Consider the following 18,127-nt stretch of genomic DNA (forward strand, 5'->3'; position numbering starts at 1 on the left):
AGACATGACTGAAAATGACTAAACAACAAAGCAGAAACATAGGACCACAGATTTAGAGATGGAAAGGACCTTAAAGTCCACTGAGTCCAACCCTCTCATTTTACAAAAGAGAAACTGAAGCTGGACAGGCTAAATAATGTCCAGGTTGTCATATATGTAGTAAATGGAAGAGGCTGGATTTGAAGCCAAGTTCTCTGACTTCCATCCTTCTACTAAACCATTGAAACTTCTCTTTCTTTTTAGTGAATTGACTACCCAAACTACTTTAAAAATAAAACTGTTAGTAGTGATCTTGATCAAAACATTTTCATAAGGTAGATTTTTTCCTGTACTTTAAGGGAAAAATTTGCTGATCACTATGAATGTATTGTGGAAAAATTCCTAGAGTTTTAATGATATGCTTATGTAGCCTTACTAGGAGAAACTGTGAGTTAATCTTGTAATTACCAAGCTTCACTTAATTTAATATTCTCATTTGGGATTTAATCACTATTTGAAATTAGTCTTCTTTGACTTTGACTAGATTATAGTTGATTTAAATCTCATATTCCAAAGTGCATTTTTTCATATATGAATTTTGTTGATTTCTTTCTGAAGCATTCCATCAGGATCTAATCTTAGCGATGACCAGAATGTTTCTCAAATTTTGGTCCCATTTTGGTCACAGGGATGTTATTTGGCTTTGAGCAGTTCTGTAAATCCTATGTGAAATGGGGATGATAAAATTGCTTCTTGTTCATCTGACTGTGAGGTTGTGAAGACTAATTAGACAGCTTTATAAACGCTTATGAGCTACTTGGGGAAAGAATTAAACATTAAAATCTGAAAAATGGAAAAAGAAAAGTCATAATTTTGAAAGGTGATTCTACTGACAAATGACATAACACTGCTTTTGAACAGGGAAATAGCCATCTATATAGTTCAACATAATTTAATTTTTACCTTCTCTCCCATTCTTGACCCTTTCTTGCCACTTCATACCTTTTTTTTCTACATAAGATTGCAGTGAGACCTATCCAGCTTTTCATTCATTGGCCCTGTTTCTGTTATAATTTATTTATTTATAGTTGTGAGCATACAACCATGTGGCAAACAAACCATGAAGACTTAGCAAGTGTGAACTGAGTTTGATGTTATAATTAAATAAAACCAAAATTAATCTGATCCAAACTTAATGACAGGAATTATTAATGTTATACTTCATGCTTTTTAGGCATAAATGGTAAGCAGCTAGTCTTGCACAGCCAAATTAGGTTTTACTGTTTTACTATTTTTCTGGGTATTGCTCTAGTAACTAAATATTGTCAGTGCAACAGTGACGGCTAATACCAAGTATAATTCAGTTCTCTCTCTCTCTCTCTCTCTCTCTCTCTCTCTCTCTCTCTCCCCTCCTCCTCTTCCTCCTCCTTCTCCTCCTTCTCCTCCCCCTGTCTCTCTCTTTTCCCCTATCCATCTCATTCTCTCACTGTCTCCCCCTTACCAGTTCTCTCTGTCCATCTTTCTGTCTCTCTCACTCGAATAGTTTTAAAACTAAATGTTGAATTCAGCTATTCAGCAAGATTACTATGCTCTGGACTAGAAGTGAGATGAGAATAAGGAAAGTGGAAGCAGGAGGTTAGACACTGGCCAAGAGCTGTTGCAGATAGGACACTGGCTCCTGGAATGCCTTGGCTATAGGCATCTCATGCAAGTAATGGAGATCTAATCACTTGAGTTCCCTTGAACTATCAATCCCAGGATATACAAATAAGTCTCAGAACCTTCTTCATTTATTTCAGCTGAATCCCAAAATGCATTCCTTATCCCAGAGCCTACATTCCCTCTGCTTCCTTCCTAACCTTCCCCGCCCCCCCCCCATCAAACCCTAATGCTTTTTTTCTCTTAGTGGTTAAGTTGTAACTCATTGAGTAACCTTGGCCTTAGGTCTCTGCTTTTCTAGGGTAATGATCATTTTAAGGTTCAGTCCAGTCTTGTTGACCTGGTAAATCTGTCTCCTGATCCCATTTCATCTGGGATAGACGTTACTTTACCAGGTGCCTTTGTATCTTGGGAATTGGGGTGGAATGGGAGGAGATGGACTGCCAGCATATTTGCCTCTTTCTATGTCAATTAAGCTATTAATTTAGACTCAGTCTTTGTAGCTTGTTGCTTATAGAGTAGCTCAATCATTTAGTCATGTGGCATTAAGGACATAACTGCAAAGGGCTATGAAAAAAAAATGCCAAAAGCAGAGTCCTTTTTGTAGGCAAGTCTGTCATGGCAGATGGGATCATATTTGTGGTTGAATATGGTCCATGTCATTCTAGTATCAGTCAGACATCTAGCATTTATTTGCTACTTGATTTATTTGCTACTTGATCTGTGCCAGTTACTATGCTAAGCACTGCGAATACAAAGACAAGGACAAAACAAAGTTCCACTTTCAAAGAGCTCATAGTCCAGCAGAGAAGACAACACATAAACAACTATGTACAAACAAGATACATACAGGATCAATTGGAAGTCGTCTCAGAGGGAAGGCACTAAGATTAAGAATGACTATGAAAGACTTGCAGAAAATGGGACTTGAGACTTTAAGGAAGTCAGGGAAGCTGGGAGGCAGAGATGAAGAGGGAGAGCATTCCAAGCATGGGGGACAGCCGGGGAAAATGCTCAGCATTGGAAAATGGAATGCCTTGTGAAAGCAATGAGAGCAGTGTCATTATATTGCAGAGTATGTGGAGAGGAGTAAGGTATAAGAAGTCTGCAAAGATAGGGGAGGGCCAGTTATGAAGAGTTTTGAAAGCCCAAAAGAAGATTTTGTAATTGATCTTAGAAGTGTTATGGAGTCAATGGAGTTTACCAGTAAGGGAGATGTAAAAGTGTTGCCTTGCTGTAATGAGGTCCCAGTTGAGATGTGTAACATAAACTCATAGTGGAATCCATCTGCATGGTTTTGTGATTGTCCACATTTTTGTTCAACCACATGTGTGTAGCTGTGAAGGCAGTTGTGATAAGGTCAGATCTGTGTTTTTAGGAAGATCAATTTGACAACTGAGTAAGGTTGGATTAGAGAGGGGAGAGATTTGAGCCAGTGAGATCTATTGCAGTATTTTAAGCATGAGGTGATGAGGGACTTCACCAAAGTCATGGCCATGTCAGAAGAGAGAAAGGGGTATATAAGAGAAATGTCTCTAAGGTAGAATGCACAGGGCTTCACCACTATTTGGGTAGGAGGGTATGAGAGAGTGAAGAGTCAAAGATGGCACTTACATTCTAAGTCTGGGTGACTGGGAAGATGGTGGCACTCTTGACAGTAACAGGGAAATTAGGAAGAGGAGAGAGTTTAGGGAGAGAGGTAATGAGTTCAGTTTTGGAGATGTTGAGTTCAAGATGTCTATAGAGCCTCAAGTATAAGATATCTGAAAGTCATATGCAGAAACCATGGGAGATGATGAAACCATCAAGTGCAATAGTATGGGGGGAGAAAAGAAAAAGGCTCAGGAAGGAGTCTTGGGGGATTCTCAAGAGTTGCCTGATGGTCATGCCAGTCTTAGTAGGCATGACATAGATGAAGATCCGTAAAGGCAGATAGAAGGAAAACCAGGAGAGAGCAGGGTCATGAAAACCTAGAGAGAAGAAAGTATCAAGGAGAAGAGGATGATCAATAATGCCAAACGCTACAAAGCGGTCAAGGTAGATGAATGTTGAATAGACGCCATTAGGTCTGTCAATTAAGAGATCATTAGCAACTTTGGAGAGAGCAGTTCCAGTTGAATGATGAGGTCAGAAGCCCAACTACAAAGAGTTAAAGAAAAGTGAGAGGAAAGGAAATGGAAGCCTATTAGAGATGACTTCTTCAAAGAGTTTAACCACAAAGGGGAGAAGAAATATCAGAAGACAGCTAGCAGGGGTGGGATGTATTGAGAGTTTTTTTGAGGATAGAGAAGACAGACATGGGCATGTTTGTAGGCAACAGAGAAGTAGTCAGCTGGCTGAAGCTGACCAGGAGCAATGAATACTAGTCAGAGAGTAGGGATGGTAGAAGAAGGAGTCTACTGCAGAGGACAGAATGGAATGGGATTACTTGTGCATATAGAGGTTTTTGTGTTGGCAAGAAGAAAGAACATCTGTTCCTGTGAAACAAAGGTGAAGCTCTTCAGCTAGCAGCAGAAGGATTTGGGGTAATTTGAAATGAGAAACAGGGGAAAAAAGGCAAATGGCCTCAATTTTTTCAATGAAATATGAGACAAGGTTCTCAGCTGAGGGATGTGAAGAGAGAGAGCTGTGGGGGGATTTGAGGTGAGCGAATAAGGGGGATGTAAAAGTGTTGCTTTGCTGTGATAAGGTCCCCATTGAGATTGTGTAAGGTAAACTTGTAGTGAAACCTACCAGCATGGTTTTGGGATTTTCCACATGTTTGCACAACAGCATTTGAATAGGTGTCAAGACAAAGGATGGTGAGAGTAAACCAAAGGCAAGAGTATTAGAAGGAAAAGATGTTCTGTAGGAAAAAAAGGGCAAAAGGCAAGAGAGAAGAGGATATTGTAAGGTTGAACTGGTTCACCAGGGGGGTCAGTATGGAGAATGGAAGAAAGTATGGCCAATATAGGGCTGATGGCCTGAGAGAGAATTGTAGGTCACAACGAGGATGAAGAATAAGTTTTGGAGTTGCAAGGTAGAGAGAGGTACCATGATCAGATAAAGGAATTTCAAAATTCATGAACATGGATATGGAAAATTTGTGAGTGATGGCAAGATCAATGGTATGACTATCTCTGTGTGTAGTTGTGGTATGGTAGAGGAATAGGACATACAGAATGAATAAGTTGAAGAATTGAGAGGTTAGGGTATTTGAGAGAGTATCTACATGTATGTTGAAGTCCCCTAGTATGAGGGGAGAAGAGAAAGACTGTGAGCCTCACAGGCACTGAACTTACTGAAGAAGGAAGAAGTGTCCTGGAGGTTTGTAGACAGCAGCTACCAGAATATTGACTGGCTGATAAATATGTATTTAATGAACCTCAGAGATCAATACTTTACTGAGTGATGGTGGCAGAGGGAGAGCTTAGACATAGCAATGGGGAGCAAGGAGTAGTCCAGTTCCCCTACCACAACCTGGATGAATGAATGAAAGTACAACCACGGCTGTAAAGTATGTTATCAGGAGGGAGCCATATCTCTGTGAGTAACAGATCGAAGGAGTGAGAAAGGAAAAGGTTTAAAATGAAGTCTACTTTTTTATTTATAGCATAGGCCTTCCAGAGAGCATGGTGAAAGGTGTGGGTAGCATTAGAATGGTAGAACAGTGGTGGGAGTGGGAGACTGGGGTTTAAGAGGATGGGAATAAGGGAGAGATCGGTGGAGATATTGACTAGGGTTTGAATAATGGCCACCAGGCATTCAGAATGGCAGTGATGGAGAGGGTATGAAAGGTTGGGAATGAACCAAGGTTATCAAGTCCATAGGAGTTCATCCTCAGGTAGAGATATCTCAGGGTTGAAAGGGGTAGGGGAGTTGTGTGGAGTATGTCTAGGTTGGGGCAAGGCAGGCCCAGAGGAGGTGTAGGTAGCTGCAGATGGTGCCTGAGCATGATGGAAAGGCATTGCAGGCTCAGAGCAAGATGGAAGAGCCCAGGCAAGGTAGACCTTGAAATTCAAGGTCAAGCTTCTGTACTTGTGGGTATGTTTGGAGTTCTACCTTGTGGTTCTGTTCTAAACTTGATTACCCTCCTTGTCAGGAGTTCAAGCTGTCTCCCAGAAAGGACATATCTCATTCATCTTAATTAGTATGCTGCTGGAGTCTGGGTTGTTAGGTTAGGCATCCACAGTGGGGATCATGACTTCCTGCTTCTCAGACTGTGGCTTGTAGCTGTTTATGAAAGTCAAAACAAAAATCAGCCCCTGGAGGGAAGCAATAGGTATGAAGGAAGCCTAATTTAAAACAAGTTTAAACACTCTAGGGCACATGGCAAATGTATGGATTTGTTTTTTAGACTATTCTTGTTTCTTACAAGGCTTGTGTTTTTCTTTATTTGTTTGAGGGGAAAGGGGTTCAAAGAATTTTAAAAATAATAGTTTCTTTAAAAAATACTAAAAATAATTTAATATTTTGGGATCTGAGTTATTTAAAAAATATTCATTATAATTCAAAAAATTGAAATGTTATTTGAAAATAAATTTAAGGGGCAGCTAGGTGGCTCAGTTCATAGAGCACAAGCCCTGGATTCAGGAGGACCTGAGTTCAAATCAGGTCTCAGACACATAACACTCACTAGCTGTGTGACCCTGGGCAAGTCACTTAACCCCATTGCCTAGCCCTCCCCCCCCAAAAAAAAGAAAAAAAGAAAATAAATTTAAAATATTCAGAGCTATAATGAATTTAGAGAAATAAGGGAAGATCTATATGAACTCATGAAGTGTGAAATAAACAGAACCAGGGACTTCAATTCAATGACTATGGCAATATTAATGTAAAAATCACTAAAAGGAAACAACTCTGCAAACTACTGTAAAACTAATCATGGTCCTAGAAAATAGATAAGAAGCATACTTCACTCCTACTAGCAGTGAGGTGGGGGTTTACAGGGGCACAATGTTGTATATATTTTCTGGACCTAGCCATTGAAGCAGTCATTTTCACCTGAGTGCTTTTCTTTATTATAAAGAAAGGGATATGTCCAGAAATTACTGTGATTTAAATATAAAAGGCATCAGTAGCACTTACTTTTCAAAAATATAGGTAGAACTTTGAAACAAAAAAAATAGATGCTTCAAAATTCAAATAAATAAAAAATAATTTGACCCTTTAAGAATCAAAACACACTTTAGGGAATCTCATAATGAAGAGGGAAAGGCATTTCTGGTATACATATTGATATGGTTACCTCTGTAATTCAACTTTAAAGGATGAGAATGCCAGTTTACTCTTATCTGCAAAGTGGGGGCGGTGAAAGAGGGAAGGGAACAAGCATTTATAAGAGGTAGAATGGAATAAAGGTGGAATGGGCAGAACTTGAGCACTGATTAGCTTTGGGGTCAGGGTTTGAGAGAATGAGGAGTCAAGGATGACAGCTAGGTTGTGAGCCTAGGTTACTGGGAGGATGGTATGCTAAGCAGTAATGGGGAAGTTATGAAGAGGGGAGGATTTTGGGGAAAAGATGTTGAGTTTAGTTATAGATATGTTGAGTTTCAGATGGGATATTCAGTTCAATAAGTCCAGTAGGCATTTGGAGATGTAAGACTGGAGGTCAGCAGGGGGGTTAGGGCTAGATATGTAGATTTGACAAACATCAGCATAAAGGAGCTGATGAGATTACCTAGTGAAATAGTTTAATGGGAGAAGAAAAGTGAATCCAAGAAAGAACCCTCTGGGACAGCCCTGGGAAGTAGGCATGACCTGGATGAAGATCCAGCAAAAGAGATCAAGAAGATGATCATTAAGGTCCCTTCCCTGTCACTGAAGGATCCTGTGTCTAAGAGTCCTGGGAACCTTCTCAGACTACCAGCCTTGCTTTCATACCACTGACTCCAAGACATTGTCCAGGGCAGCAACTCTTTTGGAGAAAGGTCACCACCAACACCAGCCACTGGTCAACAGCCACCAATGGACAGGTAATCCCAAGAGTACTGGGAATACTGGTTCCCCAACAGACCACCAGCATTGCTTCCAGCCCATCCTTACTGCCACTGACCAGAGGAGCAACCCTTGTAGAGTCAACTTGGTATTACCTTTGCAGGTGCTATAGCCCTTGCCTTCTCAACAGCCACAACTACTAAAAACCCAGAAAAAAAATTCCTTCCACTATAGTCCTCGGCACCATCAAATGGTTCAACATCATAAATGGATGTGATTTTATCAATGGAAATGGAACTGAAGAATTTCATTTTTAAGAATCTCCCATCCTTGGCTGACTTCCTCTGAAACATGTTACTACAGGAGATATTACCTGTCTTTGTTCTGAACTTTTTGATCTAAGGTGTGTTTCAGACTATGCCCATCTTTCCTCTCTTCTTTATCACAAACGAGAATGGAATGATCATTTTTCCCCAAGGACTCCATCATTTCCACCCTAGAAGCCAGTTCCTACCTATTAGTGAGAATCAAATCCAGAATAAAATTTTCCCATGTTGGTTCTTCTACCTTTTGAAGGATGAAATTATCATTACTTTTGGCAGATATCCAGCAGATATCCAGCCCCCCATCACTACTATACCATGCCTCTGTACTAGGCTTGTGATCTGTGTCCCAAACTCTTCATCTGTTTCCTCTTTCTGTTCAGGTAGCCTATAGTGTACTCAATTGACAAAATTACTTGTGTTCCCTCCTTTGACCTTCACCCATAATGCTTTTTCCTTCTGTTCCTGGATTTCCTCACATGACTATATCTTCATAAAATGCATTGCTACTCCACTGTACCTTTTCTCCCCTATTCCCCAACCCTGTTTTGAGTAAGGTATATTCATCCAGAGCCATACTCCAGTCATAGGCTTCCTCCCACAACGTTTCTATGATACCAATGATACCAGATTATCTCCTTGCATGAAGATCTCTAGTTCATCTTATTTGTTGCTTTACCTTTGGGCATTTGTATCTAGATATTTGGGTTATATTGCTGCCTCCTTTCTTGAACTTTGGGAACTGTGAATTTCAAGGTATATCAAATGCTATTCATCTTCCTTCTTCATTGCTGCTCTCTATAATATCTAATTTAGGGCATATGTATAAGGAGGTTTCTATTTTTTCCATCCTTTTTTTTTTCAACTTTAAATACTTTTGATCAGATTTGTAAGACACCTTCCAACTACATTCTTACTAGCCTTTGTTATGTGTGCTCCATCTCTGGCCAGGAATCTGTCAATTCTGCGTTGTGAGCCATGGTCTAGAAATCCAAATCCCATTCTCAGACAACACTTTCTTAGCCAGCTGTTCACTTACCATCTGCATCTCTTACCTTAAATGGGCACAACAGTGAGGAAAACACCAACTATGCCCCAATGGTCTCCCAAGACTTCACAATCTTAGCAATGTTTTAAATTCCTTTTGGAAGTGTGATTAGTGCCCACGTGAATCATTATAAGAAGGTAATTGTCATGCATTTTGATAAGTTTTGGGGGAAGTTCCCTATTATGTCTTGGATATGTACTCCATGAAGACAACAGAACTCTTTATTCTTAGCGAGAACACAAATAGCTGCCTCAGTAACCCTGATCCAGGAATTACCATCTGTTTCTAGTCTTTTTTTCTTTCTCTGCTGTGGTATAATGTGGTTCTATTATATTATTAATGGAAGCACAAACAGCTTCTTCAGAGCATTCAGCTCTCTTCTAAAGAAGAATCTCCAATCTGTTTTTATGCTCTAATTGTACAGCTTTGCTTTTCCTTTCCTGTCCTTAGAAGGAACATATCTCCTCCCTTCAACCTCAGAACACCTTCTTTTCCATTGAACCTTACTTCTATTTTAGGAACTCTTCCTTTTCCGTAAAAACCATTATGGAGAGGCATTGTTCACTGATTGGGTGCTTTCACTTTCTCCTCCAGGAGAGAGATCAGCATGCCCTTGGAATACAAATGGCAGAAATATAAACATTGTACCTTTCATTCAAGTCATTGTATAATTACCCCTATTCTCCATAATGGTTGAGATGTTTAGCCATGTTTCTTCAAACAAATTGTGGATTTTTATACCTCAACTCCAAATATCTTGTTAAAACTTTCTAAAGACAATGTCACTTAATTTCCTTTCTTCACAGGCACATGCTCCTTCTGCTTTGTTGCACCGCTAATCTATTCCACCAACTTGCCCCACCCATCACTATCAATTTACTTGATCCTCTAATATTTCCACTTAACTTTTCTTAATTACCTTCATTATATTTCCAACTACCTTATCTTTAACCTTCTTGAGTCTACCTCTTTGGGTTCTATTCTCTAATTTTCTTGGCTAGGTTTACTTTACTCTTACTTGATAGTATTTTTGTTGTTTTGTTTTATCATGTCCTCCTTTTCCTCTTCCTTCTTTTTTTCCTCCTCCTCCTCCTCCATCTTCATCATCAATGTCACAGCCTTTCATGATTTACAGAACTCAGTCTCTAGCTGAGGTCGTGATTAAAGGACTTTTTTATGAAAGCGTGTAATTTTACTTTATCAGTTTAATAGTAATTCAATATGCAAAGTGAGGGATGTTGTAGGAAAAATTAAAAGTATTGAATAAGCAGATCCTCAGATTTGCCAGAGGGAGTGATGAGTGTTTCTTATCATATAGGACAACTCCATGTATTAACTGCTTCTACTTACTTTTATTCTCATTGTTTGAAAGAACCCTATATCAGTCAATGGTCTGACTGTTCATATTCATTTTAGTTTATCTTGACTGTGCATTTTAAAGTATTACACAATATAAATGAGTTTCCATTTTACATGGGCATGTGTTAAAATAGTATGATTAGTGTTTCCTAGAATGAGTTTCAGTGAAGAGGGGTGGGAAGCCTTATCCAGACTAGATCTGCCCCTTCACATAATTGAATCTGGCCTGCAGGTATCATTTATGACTGTGGCAGCAAAAACACAACATAATTTTAAATGTCTTTGATGATAATAATCCTAACATGCCATAAAATGGGGCAGTATCTTGTAAGAGTAGAAAGCTCTTTTTTTTTTCAAAATGAATTGTACCCTGCTTCCCTCATCCCCCCATTAAGACATAGAAGCTATTTATATTAATAAGAACAGCAGTAATAATAATAATAATAATAATAGGTTTTATTTCAGAGTTTTGCAATTTATAAAACTTCCCCATAAAAGCATTCATTATATGCTAGGCACAGTGCCAAACTAGGGTTACTTGTACAAGCAAGCAAGGTGGTCCCTGTTCTCAAGAAGCTTATGCTCTAATGATGGAAGACTATCAAAGTTAAAGGAGAGCTGGAGATCAGGGAGGGAGGAGACAGAGGCAGGGAGTCAGGCATAGTTGGGACATGAGTTGAAATGGGCCAGAAAGTTAATCAAATTCCTGGGTCCTTGAAGGACAAAGGGAAAGTTCACTTGTCAGAAAGCAAAGTGGTTCCAGGTGTGAGGTCCAAGTTTTTGTTAGGGTTGAAGTGTGGACATGCTCAGTGAGCCAGACAGCAGGGTTTGACGATGGAGGGAAAGTGAGGGAAAAACTTTGACCCTCAGGCAAGATGAAGTGAGTTTATCTAACAGCCCTGTGGAGAGAGGCAGCCTAGTGGAAAAGACCATTGATGGGGATGGATTACATGTCCTCCATGGTCCCCCCAAAACTCTAAATCTAAGATCCTATGATCCTAAGTATTATTAGCCCAAATTTATAAATAAGGAAACTGAAGTTGGAGTTTAGATGATTTTCCCAAGTTCATGCAACTAGTAAGTGGCAGAATTGATCTTCTGATCCTAGTTAGGCCCAGTGTTGTTGTTGTTGTTGTTGTTTAAAACTATACCATCCTGCCAACAGTTGGGTGTTATTTCCATTGAAGATGAGAAAAAGGAAGGATTACATGTGTGCATGTATGTATGTATATATATATATATATATACACACACACACATACACATACATACATACCTAGATACACACATATATCTGTGCTTGTAAGACTTGGGAAGAAATCAAAATACTCATTTAAATGATAAAATCTGGCAATGTTTACTCATATAAAATATATATGGTTGTATTTTTGTTCTTTTTCCCCCATCTCTACCCCTAAGAGCTATATTAGTAAATGAGGCTGTGGCATAGTGGAAAGAGAGTTAACCTTGGGGTCATTGGTGCTGAGTGCAAACTACAGCTCTACCACTTAATCCCTGTGTGACCTTGAGCATGGATCTCAGTTTCCTCATCCTTAAAATGAGAAAATAGCCTCCAAGGACACTTCCTACTCTAAATCTGTGATCCCCAGTTAAATCATTGCCTCTGATGGGTTCAGCAAACATTTAGGGTACATTTTCACAGCTCTAAATGGTGTGAAAGCTGTGGTGTTTGAAAGTGATTGTTTTCCTATCTCACGGTAGGTAACCTTTGCATCAGAGGCACCTGCAGCATGAAAAGCCTGGACTAACTTCTGGGAGTTTGTTCACTTGACACCACCCAGTGATCTGGGAAATTATACCTACTGGACAGCCTAGCACTTTTCCTCTTGCAGAGCTCAAATAACTTGAAGTGGATAGTGTTGAGAACAGAGGATAGAATGTTAGGCTAATGGAGTGCATTCTTAACTGAGGAAGAGCGTGAAATGACATGCCCAGAACAATTGAAAATTAAATGCCCCAGTAAGTGGAGAGGGTATCCTAGAGATGGGAAGACTGCTGGCCCTTGTAGCAAACATGCTTTTACCTTAGAGTAGAAGGGCTTTGGAAGAACCCTTTACTACACAAGCAGAATGTAGGTACCTGTCAGGACAAGGCCAGCAGTGAAGACCTGGGAAGCAGCCAGGTTATTTCCCATTAAAGTATTTAAAGGCTTAAAGTTCATAATAATAGTACACCCTCTAGAGAAGAAGGATGGAATCCAGGCCTGGGCTTGCTGCTTTTATTTTCCCCAATCTTGTTTGTTACTTTTATTTTCTCCAATTTACCTGAAACTAATTCCCTGTAGCAAAAAAAAAAAAAAATCGAATTTCAACTCTCCTACTCCACATGTTCCTAATCCCCTCAACCTTATAATTGTTGGTAAGGAGCTCTAGAGTTTTACTCTGTGCCCAGTCAAGTTGCAAAAGTATAATAATATCTCCTATTACAGACACATTATTTTCCCACCCACAATATATCTTCTAATGTAATATGGGACATGATTATTATGCAGAATCGCCAATTTCTAAAACTACACTTTGGTATCTTTTTGCTGTTCCCTTCTTTACTTTCTCAGTTTAATGAACTGATGTTAATTGGGTTCACAAGACCACAGATCTAGAACTGAAAGAAAACATCTAGTTCAACTCCTTCACTTTACAGATGAAAAAACTGATGGTCAGAGTGTTTAAGTGACGTGCCCAAATGCCCATAGGTAGTAAGCAACAGAGCCAAGATTAGAACTCAAATTCCACGACTTCAGCCTCTTACTGCTTAACCATGTTGCCTCCTGGTTGGGCAGGCATGCAGTGTTGGACAGAGCACTCACATTGATGATATCGCAGATTCATGAAAGTATGAACATAGGCGAATTAAGTTTTCTGAGAGAAAAAAGCAAAAGACCCCTCTTCCTTTTCTATTTAGCTGTTGCTAAGTGGGCATTTCCATTATGATCTCTTTTAAGAGATCAATGCTGTGAAAAAAAATTTAAATATTCTTAGTAAGAAAATATTGGTTCAGATGCTCTTCCCATCTTCCATTTAGTTCTGTCCCTCCTATCCCCATTTTTAGACTCTTTAACCACCTTCTGCATTGGATAAAGTAGAATCCAAACTGATGAAATCACAGCTCCAGCAAGCAATCAGTTCACAAGGATTTATTAAGTATTTATGACAGAAAATACAAATAAAAAGCAATAATCTACCTTCAAGGAGCTTCAAATTAAAATATTCATCCCTTTCCTTCCTATTATCAACTCAATTTTCTTTGCCTCTCTTAAATACCTACTGCCCAAATCCTGATCTCTGCCTAAACCAGGCATTCTTCATTCTTTGCCTTTATTTGGTGCTATAGATCTCTTTGACAGCCCAGTGACACCTATGGACCCTCTTTTTAATTCATAAGATAAAATATACAAGACTACACTGGAGACCAATTGTACCAAAATGCAATAAAACTATTTTTTAAAAATAAATTTCAATCTGAAAAGAATCAATTTCACAGACACCAATTTAACAATCCTTGGCCTATGCTAGACATCCCCAAAATTTCCTTTAGATCTTCTCCACACACCCCCATTCCACTTATTAAAACTGTTCCTCAGTAAATTTCTTCATACCTCAAGTAGATGTGAAGAAAACTGACTAGCTAGTTTTCACTAAAGTGTGAATGACCAACAGTGTCCTCCTAGTTAACATTATTAAGGTTAGCAGATAACTGTTGATGTACATGGAAAAATTTTGAGCCAGTAAGGCAGGTTTTTTCATTTAAATTGTGGAGCATGGAGAAGTATTGGAAAATAGCAGGTTGGGAGGACCCTGGAAAAATGAACCATAAGATGAAGATATGGGTGTGGAGGTATGATGCTGAAAACCCAGTGAAACAGTCAGACCTTATTACCACTATCAAGAAAGGTGTCATTGGATTCAGGATATATCAATTATCTCTGCTTTGCAAATAAACTGAGAACTAAAAGTATCCCTGGACAGGAAACAGGTAACTCAAAATAAAGAAAAGATTTTAAAGAAGGAAGTGGGTAAGACTTTAATTCTAGCTGTCAGACTAAGCTGAAATAATGCAAATCAGCTTCAGGGGGAGATGACATTTTACATGTAGGGACCAGGGCTGCTAATGAGATTCAGCTCAGTCACCTTGATCACCTGCAACAAAGCGTATAACCAGCTTTAACATCTGTCTAATTAATCTGCTTCAGGCAAACCAAACAAGGTAGAGTATATGAATCATGGGACATGGTCAGGGACACCAAGACGTGGAGAAATGGATTCCTTAACTGAAAAGGAAAGCTTTGCAAAATCAATGCAGAATGACTTGGGAGCAAGGAAATGAATCTTGAGATGGTAGAACCAACTGGATGTGACTAAATGTTTGTGTTTGTGTAGATATTTGTATTGTGAGCATGTGTTAAAACATCTACTCTTTGAAACTCCATAAATGAAGCTTCATTGTCCCATAATTGATTATGTCTAAAAGGCAAAGCTCACAACTCAGAAAAGAAAGAAGCCCGCTCTGCTCCCCCCCCCCACCAGCTTCATAATGAATTTAATTTCTCTTTCCAGTTCCGCCTAGTGGTGAAGACTGCCTTGAAGTTACTGCTGGTGTTTGTGGAGTACACCGAGTCAAATGCACCCCTTTTAATTCAGGCTGTCTCTTCAGTTGATACAGAAAGAGGTAAGGTGTTTTCCTGTTACTGAGCATTTGACTGAGAAACAACATTTTAATGAAAGAGACTTGACAACATGTTTCAAACTGCACATTTTTTTGATGGAGGAGTAAGGTATATTGCAATCAACCATCAGATCATGTCCTTTATGTGATTCACTAAAGAGAAGCATTTTCCTCATCTTTTAGAATAAGGACACTAGATAGCTTTGAGGAAAGAGTTGTTCAGAACTATGGTTCTCAGTTTCTATGTCCTAGATCTTCTGAGGTGTGTGTGGGGGGGAGTTATCAAAAAGAACACTCAGATCCATGTGCCCACCAAATATCATCATTTCAGTCTTTATGTAGCTCTAGCAGTATGATGACAGCTTCAATCATGTAGGGTTTAGCCAATTTTTAAACTCATTTTATTTATAACTTTTGTTTTTATATCATTTTCATTTCTAAGTATATTCCTGTCTCCCCTTCTTCAACCCAAAAAACCAGACCTTATAACAAATTAAATAAGAAATAGTTTTTTAAAAAGGCACTTCAGTAAAGGCAAGTAATATAACAATTGTGCCTGACAGTACACTGCAATATTTTTAAAAACCTTCCTTCATTAAAAGGTTGAGAATCACTGGTCTAATGGTTAAAGAATCAGGTATAGTGGAATAGGACAGACTGAGGAAGACCAAGATCATGAGAGTCTTCAGACTTATGAGGATAAGGCAAAGACTGAGGCTCTGAACATAACTACAGAGCAAAAAGGCCAGTAGTCAATGAGAAGGACTGGGTCTTAACTGGGATTCTAGAGGGAAGAGGAGGCAAGTAAGAAGAATTTGAGAACCAGTTGGCTAATAAGGTTAAAGGACCATTGACAGTAGAACAGTCTAGAGTGTCTAAAGACTGTGTAGGTTTTGGTAGGTGCTACAAAGTACTTAGGGATTAGGGCAATCTCTTGGATAGTTTTTTTACTCAACCTTCAATCCTGTGGATGAGTTCCTTTTAGGCAGAAAGTTCAGAATTTGATTCAAACCTAAAGTTAGTTTTCCCTCCTGAAAGCTAGTTCACTGCAACATAGGTCCATGGACAGAAGACTATTAATCTAATAAATCGGAAATTGGGTGAAGTGATCTTTATGCTAAGAGTACCACTACATGGCCTCTCAAAATGAGTACCAAGAGACCAACTACCAGAAGACCAGCAGAAAATGAGGAGAACAACCTCCTTGGGACTTAACTAGGCACAGGAGTCAATTCTGCTTCTTCTAGAACAGAGAATTTTTTTGTAAGTAGTTTTTAAAATTTTTTTCCAATTACATGTAAAGATAGTTTTAAACATTCATTTTTATAAGATTTTGAGTTCCAAATTTTTCTCCTTCCCTCCCTCCTCCCCAAGATGGCAAGCAATCTGATATAGGTTATATACATGCAATCATGTTAAACATATTTCATGATGTGAAAGAAGAATCCTAACAAAAAGGAAAAACCATGAGAAACAAAAAACAAAAAAAAGTGAAAATAGTATGCTTCAATCTGCATTCATGATCCATAGCTCTTTCTCTGGATTTGGATAGCATTTTCCATCATGAGTCTTTTGGAATTGTCTTGGATCCTTGTATTGCTGAGAAGAGCTAAGTCAATCATAGTTGATCATTGTACATTGTTGCTGTTACTGTGTACAATATTCCCCTGGTTTTCTCACTTCACTCAGCATCAGTTCATGTAAATCTTTCCATGCTTTTCTGAAGTCTGCCTGCTCATCATTTCTTATAGCACAATAGTATTCCATTACATTCATATACCACAACTTGTTCAGCCATTCCCCAATTGAGGCATCATCTCAATTTCTAGTTCTTTGCCAACACAAAAAGAGCTACTATAAATATTTTTGTACTTGTGGGTCCTTTCCTCCTTTTTATGATCTGTTTGGGATACAGACCTAGAAGTGGTATTGCTGGGTCAAAGGGTATGTACAGTTTCGTTGCCCTTTAGACATAGTAGAACAGAGAATTTGAAACTGTCAGTAGGCCTTATGATTTTTGAGAAATACTACTGCCCTTAGAAGTCATTGTAAGCTGGGTCAGGTAGGTGGTGTAGTGAATAGATAATTAGCCCCAGAGTCAGGAGGATCTGAGTTCAAATCTGACCTCAGATATTTCTTAGCTATGTGATGCTGGGTTAGTCACTTTACCCCAGTTGCCTGAAGAAGAAGAAGTCAATGTAAACCTCTTATATGGCAATGATTCTGGTCTTTTTAGATGCCCTATAGTTTTAATAGACACTATAACAAAGGTTTTTAACCATTTGTGTCTTGGAACCCTTTAGCAAGTTGCGGTGAAGCCTTTGGACCTCGTCTTAGGAATGTTTTTAAATATACAAAATAAAACAAAGGATTGCAAAGAAAGTGAATTGTATTGAAATACAGTTATCAAAATGTAAACACACTCGTACACGAGGTCATAGACTCCAAATGAAGAACCCTTGAGCAATGGCTTCCTTAAATCAGATCAGTAAGTATTTGATAAGCTCCTGCTCTTCGCTAGGCAGTATGCCAAGCACTGGAATACAATGAAAGGCAAAAACCAGCTCTTGGGTTTAAAGAGCTCACAATTTAATGAGATAGACAACATGCAAACGATTATGTCAAAATAAGATATCCTGGATAAATTGGAGGTAATCAAAAGAGCGAAGGCACTAGCCTTAAAAAGGATTAGAATTTTTTGTGGGGTGTCTGTTTTCTTTCAACATGACTAATATAGAAATATGTTTTGCTTGACTGCACATGTATAACCTATACCAAATTGTTTGCCTTCTCAATGAGGGGAAAGGGGAGGAAGAGAGAATTTGAAACTCAAATTTTTTTTAAAATGTTAAAATATTTTATATGTAATTGAGGAAAAAATAAAATATTGACAAAAAGAGGGATTGGTAGGGACTTTAACTGGAATTTTAAGGAAGGTAGGCAAGTCAGAAGATGGAGATGAAGAAGAAGAGAATTCCAGACATGGGGAGGGGACCACCAGTGAAAATTCACAGACTTAGGAAATGAAATAATGTTCCAAGGAAAGTAAGGAGGACAATGTTAATGGATTAAAATGATATATGGAGAGAATGGAATAGGGTGGTAGCAACAGGACACTGGGGAATACCTGCTTCTTTTATGGTGGAGTTGAAATCAGGCG

General features: G+C 38.8%; 1 protein-coding gene across 1 annotated transcript in view; it reads left to right on the forward strand.

The window, feature by feature from the left end:
- Window positions 1-18,127, forward strand: part of FHOD3 (formin homology 2 domain containing 3) — a 687,613-nt gene that overhangs the window by 435,376 nt on the left and 234,110 nt on the right. Inside the window, exon 7 of the mRNA XM_027869130.1 lies at window positions 14,859-14,970. Within this exon, the coding sequence (XP_027724931.1) occupies window positions 14,859-14,970 (112 nt within the window). The remainder of the gene's footprint in view (window positions 1-14,858; window positions 14,971-18,127) is intronic.

This window comes from Vombatus ursinus, unplaced genomic scaffold, assembly GCF_900497805.2.
Source record: "Vombatus ursinus unplaced genomic scaffold, bare-nosed wombat genome assembly UNPS02014791.1, whole genome shotgun sequence".
Lineage (NCBI taxonomy): Eukaryota > Metazoa > Chordata > Mammalia > Diprotodontia > Vombatidae > Vombatus > Vombatus ursinus.